At 47.3% G+C, this 20,684-nt stretch overlaps 2 protein-coding genes across 3 annotated transcripts; both read right to left on the reverse strand.

Moving 5' to 3' along the window:
* Positions 1 to 331: 331 nt before the first annotated feature.
* Positions 332 to 710, reverse strand: LOC123393125 (NADH dehydrogenase [ubiquinone] 1 alpha subcomplex subunit 1-like). The gene has a single exon (XM_045084078.1). It carries the CDS (start codon positions 708 to 710, stop codon positions 435 to 437), a length of 276 nt encoding a protein of 91 aa, XP_044940013.1. The 3' UTR covers positions 332 to 434.
* Positions 711 to 1,040: 330 nt separating this feature from the next.
* On the reverse strand, positions 1,041 to 18,838 carry SUN5 (Sad1 and UNC84 domain containing 5). Of its 2 annotated transcripts, none has more exons than XM_013053405.2 (13): positions 18,634 to 18,838; positions 17,088 to 17,152; positions 16,799 to 16,873; positions 15,748 to 15,814; positions 14,732 to 14,793; positions 11,262 to 11,311; positions 9,944 to 9,978; positions 9,260 to 9,368; positions 4,680 to 4,758; positions 3,694 to 3,809; positions 3,059 to 3,226; positions 2,487 to 2,573; positions 1,041 to 1,192 (listed from the first exon to the last, which is right to left on the reverse strand). In XM_013053405.2, the coding sequence occupies exons 1-13, from the start codon at positions 18,699 to 18,701 to the stop codon at positions 1,154 to 1,156; spliced, it is 1,020 nt and encodes a 339-aa protein (XP_012908859.1). In that variant the 5' UTR covers positions 18,702 to 18,838; the 3' UTR covers positions 1,041 to 1,153. The 2 variants fall into 2 exon arrangements, with proteins under 2 accessions (XP_012908859.1, XP_004746688.2); XM_004746631.3 differs by lacking the exon at positions 1,041 to 1,192 and adding an exon at positions 1,287 to 1,467.
* Between the last annotated feature and the right edge of the window lie 1,846 nt (positions 18,839 to 20,684).

Here is a 20,684-nt window from a genome sequence, read left to right on the forward strand (position 1 = left end):
GCAGCCAGTTTGTCTGTTTGTTTTTTTTTTAAAGATTTTATATTATTTGACAGAAACAGACAGAGAGAGGGAACACAAGCAGGGGGAGGGAGAAGCAGGCTTCCTGCTGAGCAGAGAGCCCGATGTGGTACTGGATCCCAGGACCTGGGATCATTGAGTTGAAGGCAGCTGCTTAGCCGACTGAGCAACCCAGGTAGCCCCATTCATATATTTCTAAAGAGAAATGTCTATTCAAGTCTTTCACCCATTATTTATTTATTTATTTATTTGGTTCTTCTTGTTGTGGTTATATTAGGAGTCTCACTATATTCTGGATATTCATTTTTTTAAAATTTTACTTTTTTATTATGCACTCCGTTAATACACTGCATAACCTTTAGAAGGGCTAGATGAGCATGACTGAGTTATTTTTCATCCATCAGGAAAATGCTTCCTTAATTGATATTCTCCAAACCCTTTGACACATAGTAACAATCAACTCCAGAGATGCACCTATCTCTTTGTATCAAACTCCACTGATACGGATAATAGGTGAACCTATTATAGGTGCTCCCATTGGTGAACCTGTGGATGTGCGCCGTGGCTATGCTGGGGATGACCAAGCACACGGCCATGACGCCAATCCTGGGCAGGATCTCAAACCACATCGCACCGCTGCGGCCAACGCCAAAACCCTCCTTCCCAGCCTGGTTAAAGGTCTGGATATTCATTCTTTATCAGCTATATCATTTACAAATATTTTCTCCCGTTCTGTGGGTTCTTTTTACTATGTTTACTTATCATCTCTGGAGGCCCAACATGGAATAGATATGTGATACCTGGGAAAAAGGAGGTCCAGAGAGGGTGTGTGGCCTAATGTCACACAGTAGATGGTCTGTGTGATGGAATACTCTGTGGTGGGCAAGGGTGGAACATCTAATCCCCCACCTCATTTGACACAACAGCCACAATCTTGTTCTGTTGTACAGATGGATACACTGAGGCCCTGGGAGGGCCAGGTCTTACCCAAGGTCACAGTTGATTGAGTCAGGGGCAGAGCCAGGGGATGTGAAGCCAGGGAGATGGCTTAGGTACAGACGGGAGACTGCCTAGCTTTAAATCCTGGTGCTGCATTTGTGAGTGGCGACCTCTGGCGAGTTTTTGCTCGGAGTCTTCACTGTCTGCATCTGTGAAATGGGGCCTCGTGAAGCTCCTGTAAGGGGGCCAGGACACTCTGAACCATGGCCTCAGATACCACGTGGTAGCCCACCATCCCTCTGGCTCCAAAAAACAGACTTGGGCTGGGCTGGGAAGAATAAACTTTAATCTCTCTGGGGATAGGGGCTCTGGTTCGGGTGCTCTCTAGGGCATTCTAGGTGGGGTCACGGAGCCGTGCACACGCACTCGGTACAGGCAGGTGAAGCGTGGGTTTCCCCAGTTGCTTGATATCTTCACCTTGACAGCCCCAAAAGCTCGGGCAGGCTGGTTCTGGAAGAGACTCACAGACATGGAGCCACTGGCTTCTACTCTGTCTGTCCAGAGGGATGTTTAGGGGTGGAAGGGAACTCTCCCATTTCACAGGTGGGAAAACTGAGGCTCAGAGAGAAGAATGGACTATCCTGAAGCCACACAGGAAATTGATGCTCAGGGACTGGGATGGAAGTTGCTGAGGCCAGAAGGACCGATATACTGTGACTGAGAAAGCATCCCAGCCGTCGGGCCCTGGCATATAGGGCTGCGGGACCCAAGGGCAAATCGCTGCCCCCTGTGGGGCCTCAGTTTCCCCTCTCTGTAGGATGGAAGGAGTAATATCTGCTTCCTAGGTTTGTTGTGGGCATGAAACAAGGTCCTGGAGCTAACTGGCCTGCCACCTGGTAGACATTCGCTCAGTGACAGCTGCCTCCTCCTCTTTTTGCAACCCCCCGGGCCCCCCCCGCCCAGGGGTGAAGTCCAGCGCAAAAGCTGGGTCTTGGCCTTTGAGATCTCACTGGATGCTTTGAACCTTCTAGGGAATTACAAAGGGGAACCTGAGGCCCAGAAAGGAAGGAAATGGCCAAGATCACGCAGATTTGTGGGGTCGGGGTTTGGGTCAGTGTCAGCCTGAGTCTCCGCGCCATTCTACCATCCATCCCTCATAGTCCTGCTGCTGTTCCCAGCTTCCGCCCCTTCAGGCCTCTGTTAGATCAGGACCTGATGATGGGGCCTCCCAGCGTGGAGATGTTAATTTGGAAGCCAGCAGCAGTCTGTTCCACATCTGCTGTCCCTGGAGGAACGGCAGCAGGCAGGCTGGGGGAAATGATGTAATCCTAGAAGCTGGATGGATCTCCTCAGGATCCCACTTTTTGCCCTGGGCAGTGGCTCCACACTCTTGAGTCTCAGTTTCCTCGCTTGTCATGTGGGCCGGTGACCGTTGTGCACACCCGGGGGTGAGAAGGGTTTCCCTGGAGAAAGCCCTGCACATGTGTACATTCAATATGTGCTCAACACGGGCTGCTTTTCTCAGTTACCTGGAGCTGGAACATCTGAATGATGTTTTCTGGCTGAAACTGAAATGCCCCCAGGAACACCTCTTCTTTGGGAGAGCCTTCCATGCCCTGTAGAATCAGAACCAAGGAGAAAGTATCAGGTACGGGCAGAGCCTTCAGAGGATGCTGCCCCTCTGCAGCCGAGACCTGCATACCTCCCAGGATGGGGAACTCCCTACCTCGTTGGGCATCATTCTATTGCAGGACAGAATATTGGTTAGGAAAGAGCACTCTACTGGGAACCAAAAGCCCGAGGGTCCTCTCCTAACTATCATTGACTTGTAGGATTTGGGTGTTTCCCTGACCCTTTTTTGGACCTCAGTTTCCTTGTTAATGGCATCTGAAGACCAAACTGGCTCTGGAAAGCTTGGCTTTAGTTACCTGTCTTCCAACCTCAAAGGCTGTGATCAACTCAGAACCTGGTCACCCTCAGCCTTAACAGAGCCCCATCCAGCCCCCCTAGCACATTGGATTGTGCAGACGGAGTGCCTAGAGTCCCACCATAAGAGGCTGTCCCCTTAGCCAAGCCTCGCTCCTTGCTGGGGCATGCTCACGTAAATGACAAAGTCCTTGGGAGCGGTGTCCAGGCTGCCTGACAGCGAGATGGTCTTGGGGATGTGCTGCAGTGTCAGGTTGGACAGGTAGACCTTCTGGGCGAGTCGGATAGTCACCTGGCCTCGGTCCCCCGAGAAAGCCCAGCAGTTGCCAGGCGTCATGTTGGGCTGGAAGGGGCAGGTGCAGTGGGGGCTATGCTGAGTGGGTGGGTGAAGGTGAATTTCTCGTCCCACCCTGGCTCCCTGGACCTCCTTTGCCCTTTGCCTCCTGGATGAGCCAGATCCTTCCATCGACAAAGCTTAGCTCAAACACCACCAACTCCAGGAAGCTCTCCTGAGAGCTGGCAGCCAGAATTAGCTTTCCCTCAGCCCAGCACAGGGAGGGCAGGGGCCTGCTTGGGGCTGTGAGGGTTCCTTGACCCTCAAGTCTTGAGGGGTAAGTGCGGGGGCTCCTTCCAGTGCCAAAGCAGGCCGCCCTTCCCTGCCCCTGCCTCTTGTCTCCTGTTCCTACCTCTCCCCCAACCCTGGGGCCCCACCCCCTTTGTGCGCACCCCCAATGTCCGCTTCCAGGTCCTGTTCCCAGAACCCTGACCACACCCCTGCCTCTCTCTCCTCGTCCCCCCAATCCCCCTTGCCTCGAGGATCACGTCTGGGGGCTGCGCGTAGTTCCACAGCCTGATCCAGTTCCAGTAGGAGCGAGCCTTGTTGTGGTTGTACGTGGTTGACGTTTGCTCAAAATCGATGGAGGCCCCTGTATGGGAGGGAGGGTCAGACTGGGCTCAGACCAGAAGCCAGGTGAGCACTTTGGGTGAGTCACTGGCCCTCTCTGGACTTCAGTGTTCTCTGGGAAATGGGAGTAAGAAGAGTAGCACCAATAGGAATACTAACGTCCACCCCACAGGACTGATGTGAGGAGATGACTTAGCCCACCAAAGCCCTTCCCTCCACATTGATGTCAACCTCATTATTTCCACGGCTATTGTTAGGACTATTTCACAGAGGAGGGCACTCCTGCCCTAAGAGTCTAAGCCAACGCCCTCTGACCCCGCATGCCCTTGGGTCTGGGTTAGCCCAGCCAGCCAGTCCACCCTGCCCGCCCCACCTCGCCTTCTTCCTTATGCCCCTCCTGTGCTCCTGCTGTGTCACATGGGGGTAACATCACAGGCGCTCCCCTGGGTCTGAAATACTTCTCCCTCCTGGCCAGGTCGCAACCCAAAGGTCCTCCCGCACACTCCTCTGCCCGGGGCCCCTCTCCCCCCACCATCTGCTCTGGTTTTCCACAGCACTGATTCCCACTTGCAATCAGCCCCTGTTGGTTTTTATGTGGTCGGACTCCCCGACGTGGGGCAGGTGTGGCTCTGCTGGCCTCTGGGTCTGGAGGACGGTGAATGGGTAGATGGGTTATGGGGACCTCCTCTCCCTGCCTTAGCTCCCCTTTTGAGACAACAGAAAATTGTAGCAAGAAAATCATCTGGGGGACAGAGGCTAGCTCTGACCGTGAACTTTCCAGTAGCAGAGAGTGCATCAGACCCGAACAGAAATCTATCATCTGAAGAGCTTCTGGGGAAACTTGATGAAGGCAGATTAGTGGGGGAGAGGGGGTGAGGGGGGACTCACTTACCTATAGACTTTAGGGCAAAGTCTGGCTTTTCAATAAAATCTCCTTGTATCATCTTCATTATTTTCTGGGCAATTTTTTGCTGAGGAGGTAGAAAACACAAGCTGTGTGCTGACATCCGCAGATCACGTCCCTGCGTGTGTTCATGCCAGGTGACAGGCGGCTGCAGGAACTCCCTTGTCCTTAACTGTTTCCCCCTGCCTGTGGAGACGGTGGCTGGTCCTGGCACAAGATTCCCCCAGTCGCTGCGCTGTGAGGAGGCCCAGGTGACATAGAGCCATCCCTACCCCACCTCCACACTGGTTTTCCTCAGTGCTTCCACATGCCCCATGACAGGGTGTCCCACGTGGGACGGAACTCTGGGTGAAGTGAAGCGGTAGGGGGTCTGGAGTCAGACAGACTTTCACTGCTGAGGGGTTTGGGGCTAGTTACGCCCCCTCTGAATCCGGGCCTTCTTGTCTGGAACACGGGAACGATACTCATGTCCCCCTCCTGCTACTGTGGGGATGACAGCCAGGACTTACAAGGCTGCTCCTGTGTGCCAGGACCGTCCTCTGTGTCCCATGTGTTCACTCTCAGCCCCTCACAACAACCCTCGGAGGTATGTGCTATGATCACCCCTATTTTTAAAGATAAAAATACTAGGGTACAAAAGGGAGCGTGGAGGGGAGCACCTGAGTGGCTCAGTCAGTTAAGCATCTGCCTTTGGCTCAGATTGTGATCCCAGGGTCCTGGGATCGAGTTCTGCATCGAGCTCCCTGTTCAGCAGGAAGCCTGCTTCTCCTTCTGCCTCTATCTCTGTCTCTGTCTCTCATGAATAAATAAACAAAATCTTAAAAAACAACAACAGAGTAGTGCATGTGAAATCCTGTAGCTGGTAAGATGCAGACCCAGGCACTTCGGTTCCAGCATTTGGGCTCTTAGTTACTAGCTCTCCTGCCAGATATAGCCTGTAAGCACTTAACCTAGTTGGTGCTCAGGAAAGGCTGGCTATTATTAGTATCTGACTCTTGAAAACTGTGGTATATTGTATTTCCCCAAAATGGCCGCAACAAAGTCTCCTGTGACACACTTTTCTTTCAATACAACTTTGATACTAAAGTTCCCTCCCTTCAGTCTGGGTGGGCCTGTGGCTATGGTAGAGGTGAGGCCATGTGACTTCTGGACTAAGCCTAAAAGGGGCTACAGCTCTACTTGGTCCTCTGGGGACACTCACTCTTAGAAGCCAGCTACCATGCTGTGAGAAAGACCACACAGCACTGAGAGCTCAAGTATGGGTGCTTTCATCAACAGCCTTGAGTTCCCAACTGATAATCAATATCAACTTCTAGACATGAGAGTGAAAAAGCTTCCAGATGGGTCCAGATAGAGTTGCCAAGTCACCCCAGCCTTCAGGTCTTCCTAGGTGAGGCCTCAGACACTGTGGAACAGTGGCAAACAAAATAGCATTCTGCTTGAATCCCTGACCCACAGAATCTCTGAGAGTGATCAAATGATTGTTTTGCATCACCAAGTTTTGGAGTAGTTTGCTGTGTGACAAGAGTAACCAGACTAGCCACGGTGTTACAGGACAGTTATTATGATTTGTTTTGTTGATGTGGAAACTTGGAAAGTTTGATGACCTGCTTAACCTCCAAAAGGTAAGAAAAGGGGACACCTCAGAGGCTCACTTGGTTAAAGTGGCTGCCTTTGGCTTGGGTCATGATCCCAGGGTCCTGGGATGGAGCCCTGCATGAGTCTCCTTGCTCAGTAGGGATATCCTGCTTCTCCCCTGCTTGCTACTCCCCTTGCTTGTGCTTGCTCCCCCTCCCTCTCTGTCAAATAAATAAAATCTTCAAACAAACAAACAAACCCCCAAAAGGTAAGAAAATATATTTCATCCAGAATAGAATAGAAATTTATGAAAAGGAACACCTAGAAAACAAAAAAGAAAATTCTTGGGAATTCATAATATATTAACAGAAACAAACAAACAAAAAAAACCCAGTAGAAGTTTTGGTAGGCAAAGTTGAGATCATGTTCTCAATTTCAGAACAAAGAGAAGAAAAAAGGGAGAATTGGAAGAAAACAGAAGATGAGTTCAGAAATTTAACATCCAAATAATAGGAGTTTAAAAAATGAGAATAAAACAGATATGGCTGTGGGGAAAATACCCATTTAATCACATGAGTAAAGAAGACTTTTTAGGGCTAAAAGACATGAATATCCACATTGTAATGGCCCCAAGGGTAGCCAGCCCATAAGCACACTATCATGACATTTAAGATGTAAGGTGAGATGCAGGGCTTCCTGGTAAGATTTAGTAAATTAAAGAGGATCAATTCTTCCACTATGAAAACAACTAGGAAAAGCCATATAGTCTATAAATAATATTTTAAAGCCACCACTGAGCTATGGGAGTAATGAGGACAAGAAGGATTAAAATTCTGTAGAGGAGAGAACCATTCTGAAATTTCCTGACAATATTTTAATCCCTGAGGGCATTTGCTAATTCTGGGCATGGGCTGAAGACGTGGGCTTAGGCTGAATAAGGGCTGCTACTGGTGAAAGATAAAGCAGCAAAGATTTTAATAGTCACAAAGGACTAAAAGGACAAAAGTGGAAACTTGATGAGCCTCAAACCTGAATACTTTCCCCATAAGATGTTAATTGTAACCCAGAACTACGGAAGAGGTTAAAGAGCTACTTGAAAACTTCTGAAAGAGTAAAACTTTCCAGTTTCGCAACGTTTGGGAAACTAAGTCCCATTTAAATAAACCCAAGCAAGAGATTAAAGCCTTACAAACATCTTCCTAGTATATATAAGAATCATTTGGAGGGCTTGTTGAAACATAGATGGTTGGTTCCCATCCTTAGTAGGTTGGAGGGGCGCCCATTAACTCAAATTTCAGGTATTTCCCCAGGTAATGCTGATGTTGCTAGTATGGGGGTCATACTCTGAGAACCACTGCCTTAGAAGGAGTGGTGAATCAATACTGAGAAGCTGTAGCTGCACCTAAGGACTAAACCAATCATGGGCACAATTAAAGGCTAAGAATCCAAGCTTGTCCCTGTCAGAGAAGGTTACCCCTGGGGTCAGAGATTTTGCATTGATGCAAGGCTGGAAGACAAAATTGGAGACTTGGGAAGCCTCAAACATGTGGTCAGTCTTTCCCAATAAGAGATCTACCAAAAGTTTGAAGCTGCATGGGTAGGATATTGAAGGGTTACCCTTAACCTCTCACTAAATCTTTCACAAATTGCAATCCAGGTCTGAATCAGCTGAATGAAGGTCTACATAGAAGTGATCACAGTACTCATCTTCCTTACAAAGAAAAGGGAGAACGCTCTCTAGTTGAAGTTATAATTTATATCTGGAGCATATAGTTCCTTCATATACAATGTCCAGAAAAACGCACAAAAAATCTAGACATGAAGAGACAAGACCATATGATTGAAACTCCAAAGAAAAACAGACAATAGAAAAAGACCATAGATGATCCAAATATTGGATTTAGCAGACAAGGATTTAAAATAACTATGATAATATGTTAAATAAAAGAAAATAAAATTTATTGGAGAATTATGTTGGGTAATTTCAACACAGAATTAAAATTTATGAAAAAGAATCAAAATATTCCAGAATCAAATATTCCAGAACTAAACAATGCAACCTATGAAATTAAGAACTTACTGGAGAAAAATTAATAGTAGATTGGACAGAATAGAATATGAGATCATTAGTGAACCTGAAGAAATGTGAATAGAAAACATCAAAAACTGAAGCATATAGAGAAAAAGAATGAAAACCAAACACACCAGGTAATAGCATAGGAATCACATGGAACACACTCTAAAAATCTAGCATAGATGTTACTGAGTCCTGGGAGTGGAGATAGATAATGGGGAAGAAACAGTATTTTAAGAAACAATAGCTGGGGTGTTTTGGAGGCTCAGTAATTAAGCATCGGCCTTCAGCTCAGGTCATGATCCCACAGTCCTGGGATCAAGCCCTGCCTTGGGCTCCTTGTTCAGCATGAGGTCTGCTTCTCCCTCTCACATTCCCCCTGCTTGTGTTCCCTCTGTCGGTCTCTCTGTCAAAAAAATAAATAAAAATTTTTGAAAGAAATAATAGCTAAGAAATTTTAAAAACTATTGAAAAACATCAACTCATAGATCCAATAAGCTCAGCAACCCCACCCCAAACAGGTTAAATATAGAACACTGGAAATAAGAAGAACATCCTACAAACTCCCAGAGATAGGAAAAAAATAACAGACCATACTCAAAGGCCCAATACTAGCACTATTACACTTCTCAACAGCAACAGTATAACTAGAACACAGTAGTGGAATTCCTTCAAAATTTTCAGGGGAAACTTTTGTAGCAAGGCTTTTATACCCAGCCAAACTATCAATCAAAGGCAAGAATAAAATAAAGATATTTTCAAATGTGCAAGTTCTAAGTAAATTAATAGGTCTCCTATTTCACTTTCTTCCCGGAAGTTATTGGGGGATGTGTTCCACTAAAACTTGAGAAATGAAACAAGGCATTAAACAAAGAGAGAAGTCAAATGTTTGGGAAGAGAATGGCCAGTATCTCACCTCATCTGACATGGCTTCCATCAACTGGAGCTTAGCAATGAGCTGGGTCATGTTACCTCGGAGGTCCTGGATTTCCCCAGTGTGATGCCGTACCTTCTCCTGGTACATTCTTAAGAGGAAGGAGTTAAAACATGGACCAACTGGTTTGTGATGCTGCTCTTGTCACTCTCAGCTTCTACTTTTGTCAGTCAGCCCACAGAGAATTAGCATCACATTTTCTCACTTTCCTGGCATATCCATCAGGTTCTTATCTTTGAAATACTACTCATACTCCTCTTCCTACTTGGAATATTTTAAAATTCAACTTACTCCTTCCAAATATTCCTGAGTATTTATTTGCAATTAAGGATGCTGCCACCAGGTGGTATCTTGTTGGCTAAAATTTCTACTCAGCTACCATTTGCTAAGCACTAATCTTAGGCTGGGAACAATTTGCATCTTCTTTAATTTTCATAATTACCCAGAGCAAGGTGGGTGTTAACCTCATTTCATAAATGAGAAGTCAAAGGCCCAGAGAGGTGAAGTAACTTGCAAAAGTTTAGCCAGGTAGGAAGTATGGGAGCTGGGATTTAAATCTAGGTTGGTCTGAAGGCAGAGCCCACAATCTTAGGCAATACATCACAGGCCCTAGATATAGTTCTGGTTTTTAGGTGATAATAGGACTATTTAGCAGATTCTTCTTACCTCAAGCTTTGCAGTGGACTATTTATGCTGTCATCCTGGTAGGGTATTGAGGAAAGCAAGGGATCTTTTTCAGATGGCCTAATCTGGGCCCAATTGAACTTTTTCCATCCATTCTCCCACAACCATAAATTTATCTATTCACCCACCTAAAACCCAATATAACCTCCATTTTAAATCCATCCATCCACATCCATCCCCACTTCCACCCATCCACTATTCCATCCAAAAACATTTCCCACTCATCTACTCTTCCATTTATCCAAATTTCCTTATTCACCCACCCTCCTGTCCATATAACTTACCTTATATATTGAACCTTTCACCAAACCATTCACTTTCCCATCTATCCAACCTCTCAACAACCATATGTCCATCCATTCATCCAACCATCCATCCCTCCATCCATTTATCCACCTGTATATCACATCTGCCCTTCCATCTGTCCATTTTCTCATCCATTCAATCTCCCATTCATCCAACCATCTATCCCCACAGCCATTTCCGCACTTCTCTGAATTCATCACTTCCACTCTCCCATCCATTCTCTCTCCATTCCACATTTCCATCTGATCATCAGTCAACCAACATTGACAGCAGTAGCACTGTGCCCCAGCCCATTCACTGGAATGAATCAGACCTGGCTCTGTCTTCAAGAGAGCTCCCAATACAGTTGGGAAAACAGTCATGATTACAAAATATTGCATTCATGATTACAGAAAATTGTGGGAGGAAAGGGAAATATCATCACCTCCACCTGTAATTTCTGAGGGAAGTGACATTTTAGCTGAATCCTGAAGTATATAAAGGAGTCTAAAAGGGGAGAAAAGGAGAGGGAGGGACAAACTCCTCAGATCCCTTTTCTCTTTAGGCCTTCTGAGGCTATTTACTGTCCTCTGACAAGAATCTCTGGCCACTGATTTCCTCTTCTTCCCTCCCCAGGAACTACAAAGCAAATGGTCTCATTTCATTTGAGCAGAACAAACTGCCTTGTGTAGAGAGAGAATTGTGTTCCATCCTCACTCTCCCACTTTAGGAGGGAGACTTGGCAAAGGAAAGATAGGTCACCTCTGGGAGTGAGTGACAGTAGAGTCCTTCTGTAAGAAGAAGAACTATTGTATCTGACCTTTTAAAGTCACATTTTGGTGGGAGAGATGGGTTCCAGGTAGGTGTCATGGCAGGGGCAGAGATTTGGGGCTGGGATGAGTCAGGAACTGACTAGGGCCCAGATATGGTGAGAGTGAGAGAAGGTGATGGAGGCAACATTGTCTGGTTGGAGTGAGGCTAGTCAGTGGTGGGACCTGAAGAGAGGCACACTCACCTGCCAGACTTCCATTTTGGATGGTAAGTGCATAGAAAACATCCAGAATCCTGTGGGGACAGGAGAATGAGAGGAAGCCATTTAAGATGAAAGGTTGAAAGCTTGGGCTTTGGCATTAAGGTATCTGGATTCAAATTCCAGCCTTGGCACTAACATTGCACAACTTTGGAAGAACTTACTCTCTCTATACCTAAATTTCCTCCTCTGTAAAATGGGAATAACAGTAATATCCACTTCATGATCAAACAACATCATCTATGCAAAGTGTCTCACATAAACCAAATAATCCATGTCCCATCTCCTTCCCCCGTCCCAATTCTACTGGGGATAATTGATGAAGAAAATAAGATGGTCTTCCCTGCATTTTATGATCTCTGTGCTACCTGAAATCCTACCATTCAAGCCATTATTAAAAGTCTTTAAAACTTATTTGTTATTCATGATGAAACAACCAACAAACCAGGAATAGAATGGAACTCTCTCAATCTGGTAAAACCCATGTATGAAAAACCCACAGCTAATAACATGCTTAATGGTAAAAGACTGGATGCTTTCTTCCAAAGATAAGTAACAAGACTAGTATGTCTACTCTTGCTATTCTTTTTCTTTAAGATTTTATTTATTTATTTGAGAGAGAGTAAGAGAGAGCACAGCAAGGGAGAGGGGGAAGCAGGCTCCCTGCTTGAAGAAGGAGCTCAGTGTAGGGCTTTATCCCAGGACCCTGGATCATGACTTAAGCAGAAGGCAGATGCTTAACCTACTTGAACCACCCAGATGCCCCTACTCTTGTTATTTCTATTTAACATTGTCCTGAAGGTTCTAGCCAGGTCAGTTAGTCAAGAAAAATAAATAAATGGCAGATGACAATACCTTGCATAAAGAATCCTAAAGTATCTAAGACTGGGTGTCTTGCTCAGTGTCAGAACAGCAAGGATACAAGATCAGTATATGAAAATCAATTATATTTCTAAACACAAGCGATAAACAATCTGAAAATGAAATTAAGAAAATAATTTCATTTGCAATAGCATCTCAAAGAAGAAAATACTTGGAATAAATTAAACAGAAGTGCAAACCTTGCACTCTGAAAGAAACAAAACATAATTGGAGGAAGTTAAAGACATGGAGATATATATGTATCAATAATGGAAAGATAACCCATGTTCATGGATTAGAAAACTTAATATTGTTAAGGTAACACTACTCCCCAAATTCATCTATGAATCAATGCAATCGCTCTCAAAATTCCAGTAGACTTTTTTTAAGAAATGGAAAATTTGACCCTAAAACTCATATGGAAATGTAAAGGAGTATAACTGCCAAAATAATTTAAGAAGAATGAAATTGGAGAACTCAAACTTCTGGATTTCAAAACTTACTATAAAGTCATAGCAATCAATCCAGGGTAGTACTGGCAAATAGACATATAGATGAAGGGAATAAAATTAACAGTCCAGAAATAAACCCTCACATTTATGATCAATTAATTTTCAATAAGGGTGCCAGACAATTCAATAAGGAAAAAATAGTCTTTTCAATAAATTGAACAACTGGATATCTACCTTCAAAAGAATGGAGTTGGATCCTTACCTCACACCATATGCAAAAATTAGCTCAAAAATGGATCATAGATCTAAAAGTAAGGGCTAAAACTATACAAATCTTGGAAGAAAAAGTGGTAGTAATTCTTTATAACTTTAAGTTAGGCGATAGTTTCTTGCATCTGACATTAAAGCACATATATAACAAAAGAAAATATAGATAAATTGGACTTCATCAACATTTTAAAATTTGGGGTGCCCGGGTGGCTCAGTCAGTTAGGCACCTGCCTTCGGCTCACATCATGATCCCCGGGTGCTGGGATTGAACTCCTCAACAGGCTCCTTGCTCAGCAGGGATTCTGATTCTCCCTCTTTCTCTGCCTCTTCCTTAGTTTGTGCACGCTTTCTCTCTCTCTTGCTCACTCTCTCTCTCAAATAAATAAATAAAATCTTTTTTAAAAATTAAAAAATTTGTGTCACAAAGGACACTCATCAAGAAAGTGAAAAGACAACCCACAGAATGGGAGAAAATACTTGCAAATTGTATATCTGATAAGGGACTTGCATCCAGACTATATAAGAAACTCTTACAAGTCAATAATAAAAAGACAAACCAATTTAAAAATGGGCCAAGATCTGAATAGACATTTCTCCAAAGAAGATCTACAAATGACCAATACGCACCTGAAAAGATGCTCAACATCGTTAGTCATTAGGGAAATGAACTAAAAACCACAATGAGATACCCACTGCCACCCTCAGATGGCTAAACTAAAAGACAGATAATAACCAGTGTTGGTGAGGATGTGAAGAAATTGGACCCTTATACATGCTGGTGGGAATGTAAAATGGTGCAGCTACTTTGGAAAAAAGTTTGGCAATTCCTCAGATAGTTAAGTAGAGACTTGCTGCATAACTCAGCAATTCTGCTTCTAAATATATATCCAAGAGAATTTAAAACACATATCCACACAAACATTTTAATGGAACACTTACGGGAACATTATTAATGGTGGTCAAAAAGCGGAAAGAATTGTATTATCTATCAAACAGTAGATGGGCAAACAAAATGTGGCATATCCATACATGGAATATTTTCAGTAATAAAGAAGGGTCAAATGCTGAGCCATGCTACATCATGGATGAACCTTGAGAACACAACAACAAGTGAAAGAAACCACCAAGACCCATAGTATTGTATGATTCTATTTATATGAAATGCCCAGAATAGGCAAATCCATAGAGACAGAAAGTAGATTAGTGATTGGTTGTCTAGGTCTGGGTGAGGGGGAATGGGAAATGATGGATAGGGACTGAGGAATAAGTCTTCTTGGAGGTAGTGAAAATACTGGAATTTGATAGTGGTGATGGCTGTAGGACTTTGTGAATATACTAAAAACCAGTGAATTAGACACATGAAAAATGGTGATCTTTATGGTATGCAAATTATATCTCAATAAAGCTGTTATTTTAAAAAATGTTACTTGTTAGGTTAAGTTTCCTAGGAATTTCTAATTTCCTAGGAAATCCACACCCATCCCCCAACCCTGAGTCCCTGGGCCAATATGGTTGAGTGGAGAGAGGAGATCCCTTTGCTTGGGAAAGTAAAGCCATGATGTGGGAGGTGATAGCAGTGGCTGGAAGGAGCCACAGAAAACTCAGAAGTGGGTAATAATTATCATGTCATGGTTGGGGGAGAACTTTACAGTTTTCAAGGCTTTTCTTAGCTTTCCAAAAATTTCCTTGGTCATCAGTTAATTTACTCCTCACAGCAACACTCATTAGACAGATGGGGAAACTGAGGCTCCTAGAGGGTCACTGTCTTGCCCAGGATGACATAGTCAGTGTCAGAGCCTTCACTCTTTCCCTCCCCAGGTTGGGCAAGAGCTCAGGGATACCTCCACCTGGGGCAGGGCCCTGGAAACGTACCAAAAGCACAGAGGACCAGAACACCTGTCTTTTCCATGAGCTTCTGGAAGAACAGCTTGCATCTGGAAGACAGAATCAGCAGTCAATGTGAAGAAGGGCTTTGCACAGGCTAGCAAGTCTTGGCCTGGCCTTTGCCCTTTTCCTACCTGGCAGGGCAGGACCCACCCTGGGCAGTTAGACACCCCCTCCAAGACGCTGGCTGAGTCCTGGGGCTACGCAGCATCACAGGGGAAAGAAAGCTCTTACCCAGTATTTGGGGCCATCAGAGATCCACTGACAGTGGTCACCCACATCCTCTTCACACCCTTTCTCTATCGGCGAACTGTCTGTCCCTTTCTTTCTGTCCTGGTGACCACGTCCTTCAGAGTTCAGCACAAATGAACATCCCCTCCTTCTGTGACCTCCAGAGTCAACACTGACCTCCTCCTCTTACCACTGATTTGGGTTTCTGTCTGCCTTCCTCTGATTGGGAGCTCAGGAGTGGTGAGTCAAGGCTGGGTTCAGAATAGACATTAAGATGTTTGGAATGCAAACTCTAAGTGAATGAATGATGTGGAAAGCTCTACAGGAATTTGGAGGAGTTTGCATGGACCAGAAAGGTGAAGGGAAAGGATGGGACCTGCATTCCAAGCAGGAAAAACAGCATGTGTCAAGGTACTGGGGCAGAAACAGGAATAGCAGGTTCAGGGGGTAAGAACCCTAACCTTGCTGGCCCAGTGGGTCCACAGCAAGATGCATAATGAGGCAGCTCAAAAAGGAAGCATGGGGAAGGATTCTGGAAGGCTGCAGGCAAAGGAGGGAGTCACTTTCTGAAGAGAGGGGATACAATAAAAGCTAGGTTTGGGATGTCTTCTGTGGTCTGGTGATCAAGAGGAGGTTCAAACCAGGGAGGGGGCTGCCATGGTTCCCAGCCCCATCAGCTTCCCCCTCTCCAGCCTCCCCCTGCCAGCCTCCCCCTGCCAGCTCCCCACTCCCCAACCTCCCCTGCCAGCCTCCCCTCGCCTGCCCGTGCCCACCTGCAGGTATTAAACAGAATCTGGTGAGCCTGAGTCCTCAGGAAGCAGGCCAGACAGGTGATCCAGGCTGCGGAGGAGGCAGGAGAGCCGTGAGCAGCTGCACCCTTGTTCTTACTCTACAAAGCCTTGCAGGGGGCGAGGCCCTCTTGCTGGGAGACCCTCCCAATTTTCTAATCGAGCCCAGGGTAACCCTGCTCTGCTTATGGGTCAGCACCAGCTCTGAGGGAGGACAGGTCCTAGAGGTGAGCCCGGCTTGTGACTGGCAGTTAATGGCTACCTCACAGTGACTCCAGAGCACAAGAAGTCTGGGGTGTGCCTCTGCCCATTCCCAGACACTGGGAGCTTCTCAAGGGCAGGGTCCCTGTCTGGTTTATCCCTGGGGGCCCTGCATTGCCCAGCATGGAACTGGATAGAAAGTTGGGGTTCAGAATAGATAAGTAGGTGGGAAGACACATGAACGGACAGAAGAATGGTGAGACAACAGCTTGGAAGTTGGCTGAGTAGGAAGACAGATGAGTTGATGGAAGGCTAGCTAGAAGGATGGACAGGTGGACGACTGGGTGGGTATGAATATTAGCAGATAAAGGTTGGGGAGGACCTGATGGTTGACTCATTGAATGGCTGGCTGGCTGAGCTAACGGGGTGCACGGCTATTACAACAGATGTTCTGAGAAATGACTGGGTGATGAGTAAGTGGAGGGGCAGGTGGCCGAACTTTGGGGTGTGCTCAGACCATGTTCCAGAAGTGAGGGTGCATCACATCAGACCATTCCCATGACGTCACCCATGGCCTCCTGGTTCAGGGCCCGGGCAGGTGGTTGAGTAGGGGAGCGCCCGACAGCTCTACCTCTAAACGGCGTGTCTCCCTCCGACACCCTCTCTCCAGCCACCAAAGAGATCCTGGCTGGAATGACACCCCTGACACTTTCAGAGTTCCCTCCCTCCCCGGCAGCCAAGCGGAGGCCTTACTTCCCCAGGTCAGCCAACCTGTGGCTGGACCCTTTTCTCTGGCCCACGCTGAAGGTCAGGGCGGTTCTCAGTATATACATACACACACAGGCCAGCAGGCACTGGGTTAGGCCCGGGGCTGGGGCACTGAGGCGGATGGGCAACACGAAGGCATCACCTGCAGAGAGCACAGGGGCTGTCATATCAGGGCCAGCCTTGGGGACCCTGTGCCTTGCAGACATCAGAGGAGCACCCTGAGCTGGGGGCAGACATCCCCGCTCCCCACCCTGCCCCTCGCTGAGTGACCCCGGGGTTCCCATCTGGACGTATCTGAGCCTCGGCTCCTTGCTCCTCACAAAGACCCCGGGGCTCCCCCTCCCCTCCCTGCTCACTCTGGTTCAGATTCGACAAATTGTCCTCTGTTACCCGGCAGGTGTTCCGGCCTCTTGGGGCGACCCTGGGGATGACAAGATTCACAATCGCATTTTATAATTTTAAAGAAACGTGGTGCCCCCCTGTTCCAGATTGAGAGAATGAGGTGCAGAGAAGTTTGCCCGAGACCCCCAACCTGTGAATCAGGAACACAACCGAGTCTGACCGACCCCAAACCCAAGTCTCTTTTGAGACTTTTGAGACCTGCTCGGTCTCCCAGCAGGAGGACTCTGCTGTGGTAGTCACCAGTGGTTATCACCCAAAAGCCAATCCCTCCCCTCGCTGGCAGGAGGCTGATTTTGGCCCCTTGTCCCCCTCCTACCCTGTGTGAGTTTCGATAATCCTAATTGCTCTAAGCCTGCTCTAAACCTACCCCCAGCGCCTTGCTGCTTATTGGGTCGGGGGTGGGGGGGAGGTCTGCAGGGGTGAGGGGTGGGGTGGGCTTGGGTATAGGGGTCTGACACTTGCGGAAAAGGCTTTCTTGTTGTTAAAATGAGACCCACGCGAAGCAAGTCCCGTTCTCTTTGTACCTAGACAGCCAGGCTTCTCTGGGCCGCTGGAGCTGTCACAGTGGGGAGGCCAACAGGGAGAGCGAAATGATAGTGGGGACCTGGGTCTCGGGGACACTGCAGACACGTGGAGTTGACGTGCTCTGGAGCGACCCCCCTCGTGGGAACTCTTGGTGTGTGAGATAACACATTTTTTTAATTTCTTAAGACAATGGTCTCTGAACATTTATTATTACACCCTCTTCCAATGTATTTATGTTTATTTCTTAAGAAATGATATATACACAGGCACCTGGGTGGCTCGCCCTTTGGCTCAGGTCATGATCTCAGGGTTCTGGGATCGAGCCCTGTATCAGGCTCTCTGCTCAGCGGGGATCCTGCTTCCCCCTCTCTCTCTGCCTGCCTCTCTGCCTACTTGTGATCTCATTCTCTCTCTGTCAAATAAATAAATAAATAAATAAATAAAAGAGATTTTATATATATATTACCACATAAATATGATTTACTCTTTCAAAAGTGCAAATCTGTTCATATATTCCTAAGTAATAGAAATTAAAAGAGGATGCGCTGAAAATATACACACTGAAGTTCTAGTAAGTTCTACCCTTCACGCAGGGGATTGTTTTCCATACCCTTTGGAATATACACGCCCCCTTCTGGGGGCCCCAGCGATAGGCAGAGGTGAGCATTTCACCACATACCCGCCTCTCCCTCGCTAACCTGGGACCTCTGTGGGGGCTGGTGCAGCCCATGTCCCCGGCACCCTGCCCAGTGCCCGCATACAATAGGTGCTCAATAAGCACGTGTTGAAGGGATGACTGCCCCTCCACTCCCTTGGCGGGGAGATTTTAGGAAAGCAACCACCAAACCTTCCTGACCTTGGCTGCTGCCTCTGTGAAGGCCGTCAGTCATGCCTGCTCATCTCCAGGGAGAGGGCCGAGGGCCAGCATTTGGTAAACTGCAAAGAACCGAGGAGGGAGGGGGCTGCCGTCCTCACCTCCTGGGCCGGACAACATCCTCCGGCAGGTCACACAGGTCCACGGGGCTCCTTGAGGACCGTGGCATCAATTTTCTTCTCTAGGAAATCGAGGGGGAATGGTACTGGGGCTCTGGGGGAGTTGGCAAGGGAGAAGTGGCTGCCGCTGCCGCCAGCTCCTAGTGTTCCCTGGCAGGGGCCGCACGGGGTCTCGCTGGGTCAGGTGGAGCTGTGGGCATTGTGACCTCAGAGCAGGGGGCGGGGGATGGGGGAGAGAGCTCTGTCTCTTAGCTCTTAGCTTGGTTCCGGAACTCCTCCTTGGCCAACCCATTCTGACCCACTTTCCACTTTTTAAGATGAGGCCCCAGGCCAGGAAGGGTCATGCCAGGATCTCAGCGGCTGGGCAGGAGCAGAGCGGAGGCTCTAATACCCAGACCAGGCTTTCTTTGTGCCCCTCACCCCCCAGCTCCTTCCCTGCTCCAAGCTTCCCAGACTTGCCACCTGCTTAGGCTACGCTTCAAGGCATCTTATATGTGGGTCTGCTCACTGCTGAACATTTTGCAGAACACAGAATATTGCATATGCTGTTATTTTAATAAAATTCTGCATTTCCTGGAGACAAATAAAAGCACAACAGGGTGGAAATGTCTGGCTATGTTTTTTTTCCGTCAGCCCTGCCGATGGAGAGTTTATTTGGATTGTGAAGCTAAAAGGAACTCCTTTTGCCCCTGGGTGGCAGTTGCTGAAATTGTAGGCTAAGTTGCTGTGGGCCAACTTAGCCTACAAGGCAAAGATTTGCCCCTCAGGAAGGCCTGCATACTAGAACCTGAACGTGGAACTGTGTTAGGTTACAGAACAAAGATGATCTGGGGCTTGCAGATGGGATTAAGGTCGCTAATCAGCTGATCTTGAGATAGAAGAATATTCTGGCTTATCCCAGAAGGGTCTGTAAATGGAAGAGGGAGGCAGAAGGGACATGGATGGAAGCATGAGGAACCCTCAGCCCCAACTTGCTGGTTTGAAGGTGATGAGGCCTTAAGGCAGCCCGTGAAAGCAGCCTCCGGCAGCTGGAAAAGGCAGGGAAGCAAATCCTCCCTTAGAGTTTCAGAAAGGAACAAAGTCCTGCCAATACCTTGATTTCCGCTAAGCCACATCCATGCTGGACTTCTGACTTCCAGAAATATAAGAAAATAAGTTTGTGTTTTAAGTCACTGCGTTTGTAGCAATTTGTTATAGCAGCAATAGGAAACTCATATGGTACCTCTGAGAATCTTCAGTGAAGGGGAAGCCCTGAAATGCTGCCCCCAGAATTGGTACAAGGGCCTTTCAGTTGTTCATTCATTCATTCATCCATTCATTCAACAGATACTCACTGAGCATCTGGTGTGTTCCAGGCACTGGTTCTAGAGGTGAACAGAACCACTCCTGTCCTGGGGGAGGAGGACAAAAGCGGCTGGTGGAGAGCCTTGCATGTCTTAGGCGCTCACCCAACCATGCTGGCCACTGCTGTAGGGAGAAGGGGCTGAGAATCTCCCTCCTTTGTGTCCGCGGGCTGTCAGTCACTGCGCCCCACACTGGATATGTCGAGGAAGAGGAAGTATTCATGCCAAGAGCAAACACCAAGAGTGGCTTTGGTCAATATTTGTGCTCTTTCCCACCGAGCCTGCTGTTTGCCCCAGCCACGGGGAGGGCCAGGAGGCCAGGAGTAGGGTGTGAGGGAGCGCTGGGCAGGGGGGCTCCGTGCTCTGAGGGGAGGGCTTGCTGGTGTCTGTGGTCCCTGGCAGTTCTGTGGACCCTAGTGGGGATCCAACACAGGATGGGCGTGGCCTCTGGGCCTGGCATAGGGGCTATATGGAGTCGGTGGGAGCCATGAAGTGCTCTGGAGGTGGGGGAAGGCTCCAAGTCCCTTTGTGCCTATGCTCCAGCTGAGCCATGCAGAGGGACAGACGGGCTCTCCCTGCCATTACGCTATTGCTTTCTGTGCACAGTAAATGCACAAACACATAGACAACCCTCTCGTCTGTTGCCCTTTGAGTCAGGGCTCGGTGTGTGACCAGGGGCAGGGCTCAGTC

The sequence above is a fragment of the Mustela putorius genome, unplaced genomic scaffold, assembly GCF_011764305.1.
Source record: "Mustela putorius furo isolate JIRA1106 unplaced genomic scaffold, ASM1176430v1.1 tig00000743_pilon_pilon_pilon, whole genome shotgun sequence".
NCBI lineage: Eukaryota > Metazoa > Chordata > Mammalia > Carnivora > Mustelidae > Mustela > Mustela putorius.

What these genes read in the sequence shown, in the direction of transcription:
- SUN5 (XM_004746631.3), bottom strand. Translation starts at nt 18,701, where the DNA reads ATGCCACGGTCCTCAAGGAGCCCCGTGGACCTGTGTGACCTGCCGGAG. An exon ending in CCCCAGACGTGATCCTCGAG is followed by an intron (nt 3,227 to 3,693) that starts GCAAGGGGGATT and finishes TGCCCCTTCCAG; the next exon opens with CCCAACATGACGCCTGGCAA. An exon ending in CCAAGGACTTTGTCATTTAC is followed by an intron (nt 2,574 to 3,058) that starts GTGAGCATGCCC and finishes CTGATTCTACAG; the next exon opens with GGCATGGAAGGCTCTCCCAA.
- LOC123393125 (XM_045084078.1), bottom strand. Translation starts at nt 710, where the DNA reads ATGAATATCCAGACCTTTAACCAGGCTGGGAAGGAGGGTTTTGGCGTT.